General features: G+C 45.1%; 1 protein-coding gene across 2 annotated transcripts in view; it reads right to left on the reverse strand.

Annotated features, from left to right (window-relative positions):
• The window catches only part of APOO (apolipoprotein O), a 98496-nt gene that overhangs the window by 14843 nt on the left and 63902 nt on the right, over nucleotides 1–19751 (reverse strand). The window contains exons 8-9 of one of the 2 annotated variants that reach the window (XM_030575015.1): nucleotides 10944–11039; nucleotides 1828–2175 (exon numbers count right to left, since the gene is read on the reverse strand). In XM_030575015.1, coding sequence (XP_030430875.1) covers nucleotides 10971–11039 — 69 coding nt within the window. In that variant the 3' untranslated portion in view covers nucleotides 1828–2175; nucleotides 10944–10970. Of the gene's footprint in view, nucleotides 1–1827; nucleotides 2176–10943; nucleotides 11040–19751 lie in introns of those variants that run through there. The other variant, XM_030575024.1, reaches the window with a different exon arrangement.

A 19751-nucleotide genomic window follows, 5' to 3' on the forward strand; every position in this document is an offset into this window, starting at 1 on the left:
GCAAATTATGCACCTCTGAAAAATCAGGCCAATGGCCAACAAGCAGAAACTGCTAGGGGCAGTAGCTTAAACCCTCCACAACCTACACACTTGAACTGTGCTGAACACAAGACATTTGGTAAGTTACAGAAACAAATCAGAATATGGGAGATGTAGGAAAATACATTCTGGCAATGTTAGTTTCAAGCTTCTTTGGGGATTTGGGTACTCTACAAATCCTACAGTTATGGATTCTTCAAACCACTGTATTCTTCAAATACTGATTCAAAATCTCTGAATCGTCTGGATGTTGTTTTAAAATAATGTAACAATACACATAGTATTAGTTTTACATTCTGCACCAAGAACAAAGGTATTCTATACTGTATGCCTTACACTACTGAAGAAGATTTATGCACCTAAAGCTGCTTTTCTAATTAACTGAACCAGAACTAACTGTTTTCTCTGGGAGAAAACTACACATACAAGATGTTATTCTCCTGAACCAGAGAAGCAGCAATTTGTATTTGTACTGGAGTGGTGTGCACCAGAACAAAAAACAGTGAGTGTTTTGTTATACTTATGTGATGGAAGAGAGAGTACACTGAGGGCTTGTCTACACTTGAAACTCTACAGGGGCACAACTACCTATCCCAACCGGAGGGGTTCTCCCATCGGTGTAGGTAATCCACCTCCCTGAGAGGCAGCTGCTAGGTTGGTGGAAGAATTCCGTTGGCTTGGCCTGAGTTTTTTATTTTATTTTTTTAAATATGCTAACATTAGAAACACTATTTCAGTACTCTATAGCCGGATAAAACCAAAGACTGTTGTGCAGTTTCATGCTAAAAAAGGGGTTCCGCATCCCTCAGTGAATTGGCACAACCACCCAATCCAGCATCAATTGCTCAAACGTGTGTGGAACGTTTTGCTGGGACATGATTCTAGGTAACCATACCCACTCTGGCTGAGCTGTAGAGGCGGCCCTGATTAAAATCCCCCCCCCAAGCTAATATTTGTATTGCAAAATTTGTTTTTTTTTCATAATCCATGGAATAAATGCAGCAAGAACATTTGCCAGGTAGTAGCTGAATATTTTTTTGATCCAATTTGCTTTTATCTTCTTGCCTGATCTTTTTAGGATATTATATAGCATGCCAAGCACTGGTAGGGTATTTTACATATACCTGTTTGGGTTAATTTGCAAGTATTAAAGTCTCACTAACAAAGGCTAAATGCTGTGAGCTACTGACATTTCATTAATCTTCAAAGAATCTCTCACTCTGGATATGATTAATGTATGTGGCAGCAAATAATGAAAAGGGTATCTACTGTGCACAGAACCATTTAGAAATCTTGAAAATCCTTTTGAAATCCCTTTGTTCCACAGTCTCTTCTCCGCCTGGCTGAGAATAAGGAAACAGTCATCGGTTATGCTATAGCTGGTTCCCACCAACACAACATTCCGATCCTCACTGAGCTGTGCATTCAAGCAAAAGAAGGAACAAACATAACAACTCCATTCCCATCCATCTACTAGAAAGGAACTCACAGCTGCTCCATTATATACCTCCCACTGGAACAGATGAGGCAGAAGATTTGTATAAAAAAGGGGGAAGACTCAGACAAAACAGAGGGTCATTGTAATTGTTTTCATTGATAATCTGTTAACCAATGCTACACTACTGACATGCTACTTATGCTTTCCCCCCTCCTCAGTTTAAAAAAATTAACATTGTTCGCTGGCCCTGAGAATCATTCTACTTTACTCCCCTTTAGAAATGGTGCAAATATCAGATAAAATTAAAGTTCATTTAAAGAATGTGAGAAAAGAAAGGAAAAAAAGCAGGACAAATTTACTGAATTTTAATTTTAATTATGCATATAAATAGTAACTAGAGATTGAAGAATTTTGAGACTTGCTGCTTGCGGTGCTGATCCTCCAGTAGGCTCTGCATGGGCAGAACCTTAAAGCTCTCTGGATGCTGTTGCAGGACTGAGGCCTAAAAGTTTCCAGCTGACAAATCCTAGGCAGTGTCCATTCACAGAGAATCCATACCAGAGTACCAGATAGTCCTTCCTGAGGCAGAACACAGGTTAACTATACTTGTAATCAAAACAGCTTCTTCAGTCATCTTCCCCTCTCTCTCTCCCTCTATATACAGAAAACTGTTGATCTTGTCTAAATCTTCTATGCACCTGTGTCCAAAGAAAGGGAGGAAATAAAATTAATATCATAGGCTTATTTTTTGCCACTGCTAATTTGCGATTAAAAACATACTTATTTTGGTTTGCAATTTAATCAGCAATTGCTCAAGGCACATGCTGATAAAGATAGATATCTTTGCAGTGCAGTGATTTACTTATTACTATTATAGTAGAATGCATTGTGCTAGGTGCTGTACAAACCAAACAGCAAAACCCTGCTGCAATGAGCTCATACTATGACTATCACATAAGCCACAGAGAATTTTGCTCCTCTGGCTGGGGAATGTTGTGGTTGGGGAACACGGGAAGTGGGGAGAACACTCCCCAACAATACATCCCCAACTTGAATTCGAGTAACCAATATCTTTTACCACTGAACAATTTTTCACACCTGTTAAATATACAGGGCCTGATTCTAATCTGATCTACACTGGTATAAATCCAGAGGCCTGGTCTACACTGGGCGGGAGGGGAGGGGGTGGAAATCGATCTAAGTAGCTGAAGTTGCGTATCTTAGATTGACTGACCTCGTGTCCTCGCGGTGCGTGACCAATGGCCGCCACTCCCCTGTCAACTCCGCTTCTGCCTCTCGCCCTGGTTGAGTTCCGGAGTCGATAGGGAGTGCGTTTGGGGACCGATGTATCACATCTAGATGAGACGCGATACATCGATCCCCAATAGATCAATCACTACCCACCGATCCAGCGGGGAGTGCAGACATACCCAGAGTAACTGCACTAACATTAACAAAATTAGATAGATGAAGAACCAATAGTAAACATTAATTTTGGGATCCATCACTACCCCCTGGTTCCCCTTCTCCAGGCCCCCACTACCCCTTCCCTGTCTCAGCCCAAGCCCACTGCACAGCTCCTCCCAGCCCCCATGCTGTCCTCTCCCAGCCCTGCCCCCTCCTGCAATCCCACCGCTTCTCTCCTGTCTAACCAGGCTGCTGACTATCCACTTTTTGCCTCTGTCCACTTCCTCCACACTAGCATTGCCTGCTGCCTAGGGGAAGTGAGATTGTGGGATTTGGGGGTGCCTTTGGGGCAGCCAGGCTCTTCCCAGAACCCACCATTTTGGCAACATTTCTAAAGGGGGTCTCAACAGCATCACTGCAAAGTCATTCTGTCCTAACAGTATAACCCACAGACCTATCCTATAGCAAGTTCAGATGAGCAAGGGCAGGATTTTGCTCAGGCCTGTGGACAACAATTCCAGGCCCCAAGGCAGAACAGTCAATGGGTCCCCTAGAAAGGGATGTGCCCGCCTGGCTGCCTCACAACTACCAGTACCACCCCGCGCGTGCCTGGGAGCCAGGGCCGGATGAACCTTTTGTGGGCCCGGTGCCAAACATATTTGTGGGCCCTCACGGGGGCAATGGAGTACGGTGTGGGGAGGTCAATATCCAGAGCAAGGGGCTGGCCAGGGGTAATGAGGCATGACATGGATGGAGCAGCCCCACTCTGTCCAGCCACACGCGAGAGTACAGTTTACAGACTGGCAGCCACCAGACACCCACTGGCCCCCCAGCCCAGTGCTGCCAGCATGCCCCTTCCCCTCTGGGCCGGGCCCATGCCGTGCCACACAGCCCCCCACCCAACGCCTGCCAACCCCCTATGCCCAGCCTCCCCCACTCACAGCCCTGCACACCGCCATCCCTGCCCAGCACTCCCCCCACCCACAGCCCCACCGCAACTGCCTAGTGCCCCGACACACACAGATCTCCCCAACCCTGCATGACCCAAATCCCTTCCCCACAGCCCCACCACTACAGCTACACAGCACTCCACACAGATCCCACACTGCCTAGCGCCCCAACACACACAGGCCACCTCCTGCCCAGCACTCCCCCCAGTGCCTAGCACTCCAAAACACACACACCTCCCCTACCCCCTCACAGCCCAGCCCACATTCCCACAGACCCACTCCCCCATGCCTTTCCCCCTGGCTGCACTCACTGGCCCTGCTGAGCCAGCACAGAGCAGGGATCCCCTCTCCCAGTACAGTCCTAGGGGACAGAACAACTGATGCTTCCTACTCCCTTCTCTTCATGTGTCACTATATAATGTCTGCATCTGTAACTTTCACTCCATGCATTAGAAGAAACGGGGTTTTTACACACAAAAGCTTATGCTCAAATAAATCTGTTAGGCCATGGCTACACTAGAGAGTTGCAGCGCTGGAGAGGGGGTTACAGCGCTGCAACTTAGGATGTGGCCACACTTGCAAAGCACGGCCAGCGCTGCAACTCCCTGGTTGCAGCGCTGGCTGTACACCCGGTCGAGCCTCGGGTGTAGGGATTCCAGCGCTGGTGATCCAGCGCTGGTCAGCAAGTGTGGACGCCTACCAGCGCTTTTATTGACCTCTGGGGTATAAGGAGGTATCCCAGCATACCTTATAAGCCTCTCTGGTAACCATGCACACTCCACTGCCCTGGGCTCAGCTGACCCCACCTTTAAATGCCCCGGGAATTTTAAAAATCCCCTTCCTGTTTGCTCAGCCAGGTGTGGAGTGCAATCAATCATTCAATCAATCAGCGACCATGCCTCCACGCCCCAGACAAGCCCCAGCATGGAACAGTTCCGAGCTGCAGGACCTCATCAGTGTTTGGGGAGAGGAGACTGTGCAAGCACAGCTGCGCTCCAGCCGGAGAAATTATGATACCAATGGGCAGATATCACAGTCCTTGCTGAGAAGGGGCCATGAACGGGACGCGTTGCAGTGCAGGGTCAAAATAAAAGAGCTGAGGAGTGCTTACTGCAAAGCCCGTGAGGGAAATCGCCGCTCAGGAGCTGCCCCCACAACCTGCCGTTTTTACAAGGAGCTGGATGCCATACTTGGGTGTGACCCCACTGCCAATCCTAGGAGCACGATGGAGAGTTCAGAGCAGGGAGAAGTGGGGGAGGGTGTAGAGGAAGCCGACAGTGAGGCTACTGGCGTGGAGGGAGACACCCCGGAGTCCTAGTAGGCATGCAGCCAGGAGCTCTTCTCAAGCCAGGAGGAGGCTAGCCAGTCGCAGCAGCTGGAAGTTGCTGGTGAGGAAGAAACTGAGGAGCGTGCTGGGGTAAGCAGATTTTTATGTTTTGGGAGAGGAGAGTTTGGGTTATGGCTGCCCGTATGCATGCCTAAACGTGGAATAGCCCATTGATTTGCTCTATCACGTCTCTGTAATCTGCCTCGGTAATCTCTTGAAAAGTTGCAGCCAGAGCGTGGGCAATGTGCTTGCGCAAGTTTATAGGGAGAGCCACCATGGTCCTTGTCCCGGTCAGGCTAACTCGTCCGATCCACTGTGCAGCGAGGGGTGGGGGGACCATGGCTGCACACAGGCAAGCTGCATAGGGGCCAGGGCGGAATCCACATTGCTGTAGAAGACCCTCCCTCTCTTCCCAGGTAACACGCAGCAGTGATATATCTGGCAGTAGGAAACCCTGTTAAGAATTTAGGGATACTTGAGTGCAGGGCGCCAGGTTCGCGTTCCCCCCCCACCAGCCCCGCGGTGCGTTCCGGTCTCCCCACCCCTTCCAGCACGTAGCCAGCCCTGCGGTGTGCTCCGGTCTCCACCCCGCCTTTCCAGCAGGCAGCCAGCCCCGCGGTGAGCTACGGTCTCCACCCCCCCTTTCCAGCACGCAGCCAGCCCCGCGGTGAGCTACGGTCTCCACCTCCCCTTTCCAGCAGGCAGCCAGCCCCGCGGTGAGCTACGGTCTCCACTCCCCCTTCCAGCAGGCAGCCAGCCCCGCGGCGTGCTCCGGTCTCCACCCCCCCTTTCCAGCAGGCAGCCAGCCCCGCGGTGAGCTACAGTTTCCCCCCCCCTCCTTTCCAGCAGGCAGCCAGCCCCGCAGTGCGTTTCCCCCCCCCACCAGCAGGCTGGCATTTACGCGGACCGCCCCCCCGCCCCGCCAGCAGCTCACCACCTTCCTGTTCACTACTGTCCCCTGTGCAGGACACCAGCTACCTCCTGTACCCAGTGCAGATAAACCCCAGTGACCCATCGGTCAATTCCCCCTCCCAGGTGCAGTCAGGGCAGAAACACTCACCCCATTGCTCGCCATGCCTTCGCTTCCCTGGCCTCTCTGTGTTATGTTAGGTATGTGGGAAGGATGCTACAAAAAGTCTAAAAACTCCTTCACTGTGTGATAATAAACAACGTAGCCTCTGTGTATTACATGTTTCTATCTATGTTTTTTTTAGTGACCTTGACTAATGCAGCCGGATCACCGGCCTCACGTCGCTTGCAGAACTTGAGAAAAAATCCACGAAAATCAAAAGAAGAATTGATCAAAGCAGTTATGATTCACTACAACAGAGAAAGTAGGAAGACGCAGGAATGGAGAGAGAAAATGTATGAGTGGAGGCAAACAGAAAGCAGGAGAAAGGAATTGGCTACCAAAAAAACCTCAAAGCACCTAATAAGCCTCCTGGTTCGCCAAACTGACTTTTTCAAGTCTCTCGTAGCCATCCAGGCAGATCTGTACTGTGGTAACCCACAGCCCGCCCAAGGCTCTCTTTCTTGTTCCCCAGTATTTGCACAAAACACCTTTCTCCAGCAGCCAGTTTCTTATTACCCCCAGCTGCCCCCAACACCTGTACGATCACCTAGCCCTGATAACTACAATTCTTACCCTGTGCACTCCACCCCCATTACTCTGCAGCATAGTAATCCTGAAGTGCAGCAGACATTGAACAGTAATCCAAACAGGACATATTCAAACCTCTGAATGTACAGTCAACCACCCTAACCCCCCTGGCCTTTTATGTACTGTACTTTGAATAAAGGATTTTATGGCTTTTACAATACGTTTTATTATTGCAGGAAGTGGTAAATATTGTACCCCAAGGTAGAAAGGAGCACAGCAAAGGCACCAAACATTACTATTGGCTCTCAGCATCAAATTGCTCCCTTAAGGCATCCCTAATCCTTGAAGCCCTTTCCTGGGCCTCTCTAGTAGCCCTGCTCTCTGGCTGTGCAAATTCATCCTCTAGGCATCGAACTTCGGTGGTCCATTCCTCACTGAATCTTTCACCCTTCCCTTCACAAATATTATGGAGGGTACAGCACGCGGATATAATAGCGGAGATGCTGCTTTCCCCCAAATCTAGCTTCCCATAAAGATACCTCCAGCGGCCTTTCAAACGCCCAAAAGCACACTCCACAGTCATTCTGCACCAGCTCAGCCTGTAGTTGAACCGGTCCTTGCTCCTGTCAAGCTTCCCTGTATACGGTTTCATGAGCCAAGGCATTAAGGGGTAAGCGGGGTCTCTAAGGATCACAGTGGGCATTTCGACGTCCCCTACTGTGATCTTGCGGTCTGGGAAAAAAGTCCCGGCCCTCAGCTTCCTGAACAGGGCACTGTTCCGAAAGATGCGTGCATCATGCACCTTTCCAGGCCATCCTGAGTAAATGTCAGTGAAATGCCCACGGTGATCCACAAGCGCTTGCAGAACCATGGAGAAATACCCCTTGCGATTAACGTACTCTGATGCGAGGTGGAGTGGGGACAGAATAGGAATATGCGTCCCATCTATTGCCCCTCCACACTTAGGGACACCCATTTGTGCAAAGCCATCCACAATGTCCTGCACTTTCCCAAGAGTCACAGTTCTTCTTAGCAGGGTGCGATTAATGGCTGTGCAAACTTGCATCAGCACCATTCCAACGGTGGACTTTCCCACTCCAAACTGGTTCGCCACCGATCGGTAGCTGTCTGGAGTTGCCAGCTTCCAGATTGCAATAGCCACCCGCTTCTCCACTGGCAGGGCAGCTCTCAATCTCGTGTCCCTGCGCCGCAGGGTAGGGGCGAGCTCAGCACACAGTCCCATGAAAGTGGCTTTTCTCATCCGAAAGTTCTGCAGCCACTGCTCGTCATCCCATGCTTGCAGGACGATGTGATCCCACCACTGAGTGCTGGTTTCCCGAGCCCAAAGGCGCCGTTCCACGGTGCTGAGCACGTCTGTTACTGCCACAAGCAATTGAGTGTTTCAATATCAGGCGTTTCAATATCATCGTCTGACTCCTCACTGTCACTTTGCAGCTGAAGGAATAGCTCCACTGCCATGCGTGATGTTCTGGCAACATTCATCAGCAAGGTCCTCAGCAGCTCAGGCTCCATTTATAAACAAAAATCTCAGAAATCGCGCTGCAGACTCACAATGCCGCCAAACTGCTCGGAATGTGTAGCAAACATCACGGGGCATTGGAACAGGAAGCGGAAAGACCCGCACACTTCCTTCCCCTTCCCACAAGCCACAGCGCCAAAATGGGATGAGGTGCTCTGTGGGATAGCTGCCCACAATGCACCACTCCCAACAGCGCTGCAAGTGCTGCAAATGTGGCCACACTACAGCGCTGGTAAGCTGTCAGTGTGGCCACACTGCAGCGCTGGCCCTACACAGCTGTACGAACACAGCTGTAACTACCAGCGCTGCAGAACTGTAAGTGTAGACATGGCCTTAGTCTTTAAGGTGCCACCGGACTTCTCATTGTTTTTTAACTGAAGCTTGGGAACACAGAGCGGTCCTACCCCCAGGGCCTCACCCAGCCTTACTTGCCTGGTGCTGGGGCCCAGATGGAGAGGAGACATTTCCTTGCAGGAGAGGTGTGGGGCAATCACCGACTTCCCCAGCCCACTGCTTCTGCAGAGCGGGCCTTGCAGCCCATCCGGGTAATTTAAAAGGGCCTGTGGCTCCTGGCCACCGCCATCACTACTGCAGCAGCAGCGGCCGGGGGGCCCAGGCCTTTTTAAATCGCCCAGACCCCTGGGCAATTGCCCCCTTTGCTCCTCCCCATTAGTGGGCCTGATTCAAATATTAGTATATTGCAAGTGACTTAAAAGGAGAAAGAAATAAGAAGAAACAAAAGCGCAATCTGACATACTTAAGCATATATCCTAAGCAGTGTAAGTAGAAAAAAATGTGTCTTGTTAAAAGCTTACAGTACTGATCCCCAGCACTGGGATTACCCAAATCTAACAAAATGCCCCGACTCAAGCGAAGTCTATGGACTCTTATCTAAGCAGTGATCCCTGCTTCACCAGCCATTCATCAGCACAGCTGACAAAAGACACAGAATTCAGCTTTCACCATCTCTCTCAGGCCAAGGACTGAGGTTTTTAAGTGGTTCAGTTTATAAAAGGTTAATTGCAGCATCTCTACAGATAACTTATGGAAAAGTGAGTAGTATTTCAAGGGCTGCACTTCCCCCTTTTAACCATTCAAACATATTTAAAGAATTAAATGTTTAAAAGAGTTAAGTAAATAGATAGGGTAAAATGGACACCAGAGACACTTCACAAATCAGGACTTCAGACACCATCTTGCACTAGAGATGTTGTTCAAACTTATTTGCATAGTGTGAGTCCAGTACTGGGACTGATAGATTTTGGGAATAGAGCTTTGAAAAACATAAATGTGTAAAGTGAATGTTAAGAGTATGATTCCCCCCTCCCTTTGCTTAATTAGAAACAAATAATTTAGGTAAGTTTTCAAAAGGTGAAATAAAAACAGCTGAAAATAGGTCTATTTGTATATAAAATATCTAGTGGTAAGGGAAGGACAATGTAATATTTCTGATTAATCTGACACTTGCAGATGCATCTTTATATATAGAAGACAATATTCATGTTTTTGTAGCATTTGGACCCTTCCTAAATCACAATGAAAAAATATTTTAATTACACATCCTCTGCCTTTGTTTTCCCTCATGCCTCTCACTCAAGACAAACCTTTTCTCCTATTTCTTATTATGTTTATTTCTATTTTATGTAGCTATTTTGAAAAAGGTAAATACATATTTATTGTTGCAGTTAAACTATGAAATAATGTCTATGAATCAGTGACTCAGCCTACTTTTGGAACGGTCAGGAGTTAACTACAGTAATTAATGATACATTAATGGAAACATTAAAGTGCAGCTCTATTCTTAAAAGTGATTATGTAAAAATGAGGCATTGTTATTCAAGAGATGTGTGCATTCAGTCATATCTGCAGAACCTTTGTTAGTGCTGATGACTCATGAAATTCAATGACCTCAACCTGTTTTTTAAACCTAGATGGAGTTTACAGAGCTGGCAGTTGAGGTGGGGGAGAAACATTTTGCTTGTAAACTGAGCTTATTTGATACAGAAGTCTTTGAGAAACAAACACAAACCCACACTATCACTTTTACAGTCACCTTTTAGAGTAGAATCATTCTTCTGTGTAACACAGATGAAAATGGTAAAGATGAGTGTACTGGGAGGTAAGCATCTGCCAACCACACTGCATCAGTCAACCACACTGTCAATCTTGCAGACAAAACCAAACCCAAAACATTTCTCTATTGTATTTGCAAACTTCGAAGCAGCACTTAAAAAAATTGGCTGGCTATGTAACTATGACATGTACATTTTAAACAGGTCTACTATCTTATCAAATAAAAATACAGAGGCAGCAGAGTTTAATGCAAACCTCATTCATGCCACAGATTAACCTACATTTTTAACAATAAACAGCAGTAATACTCTTCAGTTACATAGCATTTTTTTTGTCCTGTGATCTTAACCTGCTTTAAAAAGGTTGGTTATTACTCTCATTCCAGGTATGTGGAAACTGAAGGCTAGAGTGATCATGTGACTTGCCCGCAGTTATACCGCGAGTCAGTAGCAAAGTCAGAAATAGAACTCTAGTCACTTCCACATCTCCTGCTCTGAGCACAGGACAACACTGCCTTCATTTGCCCAGACTGTTCTGAGAAACAATTGTGACCAATCCTTGTCCTTTACCTGTTTGATGGGAAGTGATGGCGCATTCTACCTCATGGTTCTTTCTTCACCTGAATTGACGTGTACTTCCACTGGCATGTCATTGTTGGCTTCAGACTTAAAAAGAAAACACAGTATTTAAAATGAAGCCCAACCCATAGTAAACAATTCTGCCAGAACAGAAACCCTCTTCAAGAGCTAAAAAGAACAGTTACTTACCTTACACAGTAACTGCAGTTCTTCAAGATTATGTAATCAGTGTGGATCCCAGTGTAGGTGCACCCGTGCCTCACATGAACAAGGGTGAGTTTTTTGAATGCTAGTGTCAGTAAAAGCAGCAAAGAATCCTGTGGCACCTTATAGACTAACAGACGTTTTGGAGCATGAGCTTTCGTGGGTGAATACCCACTTCCTCAGATGCATCTGAGGAAGTGGGTATTCACCCACGAAAGCTCATGCTCCAAAACGTCTGTTAGTCTATAAGGTGCCACAGGATTCTTTGCTGCTTTTACAGATCCAGACTAACACGGCTACCCTCTGATACTTGACACCATGCAAGTGTCAGTAAATGCATGTGTCTGTATCTCCTCAACCAAAAGCATAAAAGGCCAGGTGGCCACAACTTTCTTTCAGTTCCCTCACAAGTCAAAGCCTGTGTTGCTGAGGACTTCAAAAAGCAGGGACAGAGGGCAGGCCATGTAGTCACACTGACTACAACACCTCAAAGAACCATAGGTACTGCAGGGTACATAAATACATTTTTATTGAGGTAGTTCAAGTATGAAATAATGTCTATGAATCAGTCACTCAGTCAACTTTTGGGACTGCCAGGAATTAGCTACCGTAATTAAGAATACATTAATGGAAACATTAAAGTGCAGCTCTATTCTTAAAAGTGACTATGTAAAAATTGGCCATCGTTACTCAAGAAATGCGTGCACTCAGTCATATCTGCATAACCTTTCTTAGTGCTGATCTTCCCCTTTGGGTATGTGTCAGTCTGGTTCCCCCTGTAGGTGGCTGGCAAGCAGTATGCTCTCAGGACATGCGAGTAAGGAGTATCAATCAAATGGCTTATTGAAGAACAGATCTTTCAAAACTTAGCATATGCTCTGGTTGCCACGTCAAGGGTATAATAAAAGCCAATGGGCTGCTTCACATGGCTGCCAGACAGATCTTGGAGATCAGCACTTTTCTGAAGTAGACCACAGATGTTGCTTATGCCCTAGTGAGGTGTGCCATGAGGTTCAGAGGGAGCAGCTCACCAGCCAACTAATAGCAGATGGAAATACACAGTGTGATCCCCTTTGAGATTCTCTGGGATGAGATGGCTTGACCTTTCGATGTGCTGGATATGTCCAAGAAGCAGCATAGAGAAAATCTGAAAGGCTTGGTCCCTTGGGGAGGATAGCCCCAGGCTCCGCTCCTTCCTTCCTTGACCGCCCCCGCCGCCGCAGCCAGAGCCCCGAGTTCCACCTCCACCCCCGGCAGCTGGAGAAGCCCCGGGCCAATCTCCCCTCTCCAAACCCCAAGCTGCCCTGGGGAAAAACATCTCACTCTCGCAAAGAAGCTTTAGATATGCCCCATGCAGGTTCCAGGATTGCCGAGGAGGCAGTATTTGCTACTCAGCTTCCTGGGTTGCTTAGTAATCTCTCTGGTTACTGATGAACTCAGGAATCACATCAGTGATTACTGATGAACTCAGGAAGCTGAATAGCACATACTGCCTCCTCACTATCCTGGAACCTGCACGAGCATAATAGAGCAAAAACTTCCCGCAAAACTCCTCAACTGGAGGTCCGGCAGCCGCAGCAGTGCCATGGGAGGCTGAGCCTCCCCTGACCTATTATACCCACTGCCCATCCTTAGTCCTGTTGATGTCATAAAGTAAGACTCTGAAAATATCTAGAGTATGAAGCTTCTTTTCTCTGGGCAAAGGGCGTGGCTTCAAGAAGAAGACTGGTAAGGTAATAGACTGGCTCAGGTGCAATTCCAAGACCACTTTAGGGATGAACTTAAAGTGTAGTTTCAACACCCCTTTGCCCTTGTGGAAGGATGTATCAGGTGATCCAGCCATAAGATGTTACAGTTCACTGACTCTTCATGGTGATGTGATGACTACAAGAAAGAGGGTCTTGATGGCGAGTTGGTTTAATGAGCGCTCTGCTAATGGTTTGACTGCAGGCTCCATACACTGTAGAAGAACAACATTAAGCTCTCATATGAGAGTCAGGTCTCTAAATGGAGGGCAGGTATGAAGAACACTGTGAGGCACATAAGACAAAGAGCCTTTATTGGGGCATAAGATGCCGATATTACTGCAAGATGGATTTTAAGGGAGCTGGACAGTAGACCTGCCTGTATCAGGAGAAGTATATAGTCCAGAATCTATATTGTCAGAGCCTCTACTGAATTCACATAGTTCTGGGCTGTCCATGCAGAACTGATAAATGAAATTATTTTTAATTGTTCACTTTATTAATGTAACTTCTGTTCACCATTCACTACACTTGCCTACACTGTAACTTCTGTTCCATATTGTAATTCAAACCCCATTTTAAAACACTCACTCCATTTTGTAAAAGCTTCCTCCAACCTTCATTTTTGCAAACCCTGCTGTAATCTTATTAGTTTAGTTTAGATGTGTGAATGAGGTATGTATGAATGATGGAATCAACCTCCAGCCCCAGCCTGTCCTGATGAGATAAAGTTCAAATACCAACGGCTGAAGACCTAGACAACAGCCCTAAACAAAGTAAGAAGCATCCACCCTAAAAAGAAAAGGACAACAGATCAACAGAAGGAAGATCAAAGCCAGGTTCAAGGCTGAAAGTCACGCCTGCAACTGATGGGTGATCAATCTAAACCCAGAGGCAGCGTGACACAGCAAGACCTATAGACTTTGAATCCAAACTAAAAGCCTATAAAAAAGAAGGGTGAGATGAGAGACTCTGGGTAACATTCTGCTGCCAACATGGAAGGACATCAGTGCCTACCCAACAGAGATCCAGCTTGTCCTTGTGCCTGGCTTTCCTGGCCAGTTAGCCGCCACAAGCTACGAACCCAAGCTACAAAATCAAGCTATGAACTTAAGCTATCTTCAGGACTGGTAACTATGCAGCAGTTGCAGAACATCTGATGGGTGTGTGTGTGTGTGTGTGTGTGTAGGTATTAGGTATAATGTGTGTGTATAAGAATTAAGATATTAATTGTTAGTCATGAATCAAATTGTTATCATAATAAATGTGGCATCTTTGTCTTGTCCCCTTTAATAAGATCCTGCTGGTTTTTACTGGTCTAATATAATTGGTATAACATCCATATGGGAAATCTTTTCCACTTTGAGGAACAGTTTTCCTGGTGGAAGGTTCCTAGCTTTGTAAAATAATTTCCCGGTCCTGCTCATCCAGCCAACATGTGCAGCGATTATGTGTCTGGTTGCAATATTTGACCCTGGTTCTGTGATAGCATGCCCAGACAGGCGGGAAGACATATGAGAGGCTGACTGGACAGCTGATAGAATATAGTCTTGTCCTTCACAACATCCTCTGGCAAGGAATTCCACAGGTTGACTGTGTGTTGTGTAAAAAAAAAAATTCCTTTTAGGATATCTTTTAGCTCCTCTCTCTCTTTTCATGAGAGAGCTTTGCCAGAGAGTTGTAGAGAAACTAAGGTGACTGCAATCTGCATCAGAAACTCCTGAAAGGCCTTGAAATTGTTCACTGCAGAGGCTACCACCTTGTTCATAGATGACGAATAGAGGTCCTCAGAAACTGAAAGCTTTGATCTTGCTCCTCTCTCTGTATTCCAGTGACTGAGGTCTTGCTAACAAAGCCATGGTATGGGGGGAGGGGCGGACTCCTCCTCTTCCACAACAGCCAGGGATTGGTGGGCCCTCTATAGCCCCAACAGTGCCATAGTAGCGTTCCATATGTGTTCAGATAGGGCAGCAGGTCGAAGGCCAGACCAGCGCCAATCCTGGCATGCTAGTGGTTGAGATCTGTAGAGACCCTCAGGGTCTCTTGGTAGCACCACTCAGACACCAGCAGAGATGGGTCCCTGCTGGACACCAGCAAAAGGGCATGTCCTGGGTATTACGAGGAGTACATCTACTCCACAGTTAGCATTGATTGGTAAGGCACTATGAGTGCAGCTGGTGCTAAGAGTGGCTCTGGTGCATCCTGAGTCCATCCTGTCAGTTCCAGAGTCAACATCCATGGGGAAATATTTCTGATGCCAGGCCCAGTGGAGTCTGCTCCTTTTCATCCATCTTCAATGCCCTACAGGACTTGGTTTGCTTGTCACTCAACATCCTCCTTTCTCGCTATGAGATGACCAAGCTCCTTCTCAAGCTTATGTCTCTGTGTCTGAGAAAGCCTCTTTCAGCACCTTGCTTCCATTTCTGAGATGCTGACAGCTTTGGTTTCAGGCGCAGTACTGATGCCAATGTTGATGCTTCATCTGGTTTCTGTGCAGTTTTTGGAGCCACCTGCCTAACAGATGGAACACTAGAAGATGCAAACTTGAGCATTAAAGAAGTCTTTGAAATTGAAAGTGGAATCAGATCCAGTTGTCCTTATATTCTGAGTCTTGAACCCAGGCCTGAAGAGCTGCTAGGACATCTCCATGCTGCCACCCAGTGGGAGCTATAGTAACATTGCGCTCCACTACCCATGACCCACAGAAGACACACACAAAAAGAAGCCCCACCTCAAGGGGTCTGACAGACAGCAGCCTCCTGGCTCCTGACTCTCTATAAACCCAAGGGATGTTACAGGAAGTGTCCAGGCAACAGCACAGATCTCCTGTAGCTTTCCTGACCACTCCTGCTCCATGTTCTTGAACCTCTTGAACTCCTGGCTTAAATCTCACTTCGATTTGGACCTCACTTCCTGACTCAGACCCTGAAAGTTGACTTGGACTCTGATCCTTGGTACTGAACCTGGCTTGGAACTTGACTATAAACTTCTATGCTGCTCTCAGCCTCAAGTTTGACCCTGCTCTGACCCCTAGTCCCAACAGCACTAGTCAGGATCCTGACACAGAAGAACCACAGATTACTCCCGCAGATGGGAGCTTTTGTCTTACATCTTTCAAATTGCAGGTTCTTTTAGAGAAGCAGAGGCAGATTGAGCCCTTGCCTGGGATGTGGGACTCTCCCAAGCAGAACAGGTATATGCTGTGCCCATCTTTCAGAAGAATTAGTTCATCACAGGACAGTCTAGACTTGCTTGATGCCTGCAGGATTTGAGTCCACCAATTCTAAGTCCCTGTCTGTTTAGCGGTTTTTGGTTCAACAAGCACTAGAACAGATTAGAGCGATCACAATACAGGAAAAAGTAGTTCTGAAGAGTTTCAGAAAATGTTTAAGAAGTTTGGCCAAACCTAAAGTCTAGAAGTTGCACACCAACTAGATTCCATCTCACTGGTATGGGTGATAAGAGGGAACTTAGGGAGTGTCACGGACACCCCACTCTTTATACCCTCACATAGGAGCAGAGAGCAGGGACACTGCTATTAAAAAAAAACAACCCAGTTTCATGTGCACCTACACTGGGATCCGCACTGATGGAAACCCAAAGGACAATCACTTCTTGCAAACTGAAAGTGAATCTGACATTCACTTTCTCTCTCGCCTCTCACACACAGAATTGCTCCCAAAGTATTTCTAGATTTAAGTCATCCATTATTTAGTTTAACACTAAGTAATGGAAGAACAGTAGTTCAGTGAAAGATACTTCAACTGATTCATTTTTGTCTGCACTAATTACAGAGGTAGAAAATTTCCCACAGATGTTGTAGATGCCATTTTGCATTCTTAGAATTCCATGTTGATTTATACAATAGACCCCTTTTATACTATACCCTTTGAAAGTGTGTTCTCACACTACCTCTGCAGTGAATAACAGAAATTAAAGACTGAAAAAAGGCTTATTGGAGCATCTTTTTAGCTCCCCTGCCAATGCAAGAATGTTCCCTACAGCATATATTCAAATCTAGTTTTAAATGGATTTCACTAAGAATATTTCCATAACTTCCACTGAGAGACTATTCCGCAGTCAGACCTTACTACTTCAACAAGTGTTCTGATGTTAAGCGTTATTTATTCCATTACTCCTAGTTAAACCCATTTGGCCTTCTCTGTGGTATGAGGCTCTGCTATATCTGCTTCCAAGTGGATTTAGCCTGTTTACATCAGGTTTTAACCCCCTTTTATGCAATTCCAAACCACTTCCAAATATAAATGTGCTACTGTAGCATGGGGATGAAATTTAATTTAATTGTCTCTCTATAGTAATAATGAATATTTTACTAACTTCACCTAAGTACAATTGTAAGCAACAAATTATTTGGAGCTAAGGTTTGAGACCAATTAAAATTTCACAATACAGTTAAACTGTAACGGGAGTTCACATATAAACTCAATGAATAAGGAACCACATTTTCCTTTATTTTTTATAATCACCAAGCATGTTGTCAACATTTAACAATTATGTTTATATATCACTACAATAGCCCTTTTGGCATGCATTAACTTTTACAGACACACAAAAAAAATCCCCACTTAAAAAGATTATAATCTAATAAGGCCTCATTCATCCACGTGGCTGGATCCTTATGCAAAACCCCATTTAAGCCAGGATAGATATGGAAACGTGATCAATGCGGATGTGATCTCAATCCTGCAAATAGTTTCTATCATGCATGGTCCCACTGATTTGGATCGGACACTAACTTATTTCAAACAACTAGGGCTTTTCTTTTTTCTTCTTCTCCCCCTGCCCCAAAAACTGCTTTGCAGAATTTCTTCCCACCATGTCTCTCAAAGTGTTTGGCGTTTCATACAAATATACTTATAAAATTTAAAATTGAAGTTTAGTCTAATGGTCTCAGGTTTTTATTTACTTTATTTAAAGACATGCATTTGGGGCTTTTTTATTTTAAAGTCCTCTTCTTCCTCTAAAAAAAGAAAGCCTACTGTTCTGACAGCAGTCACACTCTTTATACATTTAAATGAACTCACATTTGCTGACCCCCCCTCACTTGAAAACACATGGATAAAGAACACAAAAATAAACCTTGTAAATAACTACACTTTAAAATGTGAAATGTTTCCTCAGGGGTGAGTGAATAATTTCAGTTTCCTAATGTGACTGATGTTAGGACAGATCTAAACGACTGCTCACTCCTCGGTAAAGAACTAAAAATAAATTACTTATTGCGAGTTCTGATATTGCTTTTTTTCCCTCTCATTTGTTTTGTTTTTTAAATGCAAAAACAAACAGAATTTAGGCTAATTTCTTTTTTCACAAAAGAAAAAACTAAACTCATGGAAAAAAATCTGTTGACATCATACCAACCAAAGGATTTCAGCAAATAGTTGATCTCTTAGTAGACGGAAATGTCATAACACTACATTAGCTCTCCCAAAGTGGATCTGTATATGAGCAATAACTGTGCACAAGATTCATTCTAATGCCTTAAAGTTTAGATGCAGGCAAAACTATTTAATGTCCAAAATTAAAAGAAGCTTTTTCTTTTGGCACGTATCTTGTGAGTAAAAACATTAACAAAAATTGAAAATAAATTTAAATATATGAGAAATAGCAAAGTAATCAAAACTGCATACCTTATAAGTAAATTTACTTGTATGCCCCTATTTTGGTCAGACAGTACATATTTTTTTTTAAGGATACTGTTTGGATACACTTTCTGAGTACCAGATGAGATAATAGAATCCTTAACATGTGCTCATTCACTTCCATCTTTACGTCAGACATATTCACGAGTTTATTCTTTTTTTTTTTTTTTTAAGGCTGTATATGACAGCACTATCTACTTAGATTTACGTTGTCTTCAGGATTAAATCAAAGTAACAAATATCACCATATGCTGTGAGCCTCAAAAAGCTAACAAAGGTCAGAAACAGATAGAACTTGGATGGCAGAGTTCCTATAATCAACCAGATGCTGCAGAAAATGGTGTTGACCCATTATGTAGAATTCTGCCCTGGATCAATGGCCCCAGTCTGCTATTTAGGGGCACAGTGTTGAGGATGGAAGGGTCATCTTTTGACTCTTTGACATATATGAAATTTAGGCTCAAATTCCTGAGCCACTTTTGAAAATGGGATTTAGGAAGCTAGGCCACTTTTTGCAAGTGTAGGAGTGTTACTCTCGGTGCCAGTACAGATAACTCCATTCTGGCTACCTACATTCCCCCTACAGTTTCTATCAGATACTACACTTTTCATTTTCTACCCTAAACTGTTGGTTGTGTTGTTATGCGTTGTTAAACATCTGCCATGTTTTGATCCTAAGGGGCCTGATGCTGTGTTCCCTACAGTAGGGTGACCAGATGTCCTGATTTTATAGGGACAGTCCCAATTTTGAGATATTTTTCTTAAATAGGCTCCTATTACCCCCACCCCCATCCCGATTTTTCACACTTGCTGTCTGGTCACCCTATCCTACAGTGTGTACAACAGTAAAAGAATTAAAGTGCTTTGGGATCCTTCGTGATGAAAAGCACCATTCGAATGTCAAGATAATATTGAACAGAAAATGACTGCACAGAATATATTTGCTTGAAACAATCAATATTTGAGTTAGCAATTAAAAGTAGGTCTCAGGGCATTTTATACCCCAGATGTTAATGCCTAAGGAAGACAGATATTAACCATCACTCAATCAATTAAAAACAATTTTTAAAAATCAATTTCACAGAATAAATAGATGTAAATGATTACAAACACTTGTGTGCATATTTTCCTTCTATACAGAAAGAGAGAGAAGCACCATAGCCAGCTATCAGAACACTACTACACAT

The sequence above is a fragment of the Gopherus evgoodei genome, chromosome 1 (assembly GCF_007399415.2).
Source record: "Gopherus evgoodei ecotype Sinaloan lineage chromosome 1, rGopEvg1_v1.p, whole genome shotgun sequence".
Lineage (NCBI taxonomy): Eukaryota > Metazoa > Chordata > Testudines > Testudinidae > Gopherus > Gopherus evgoodei.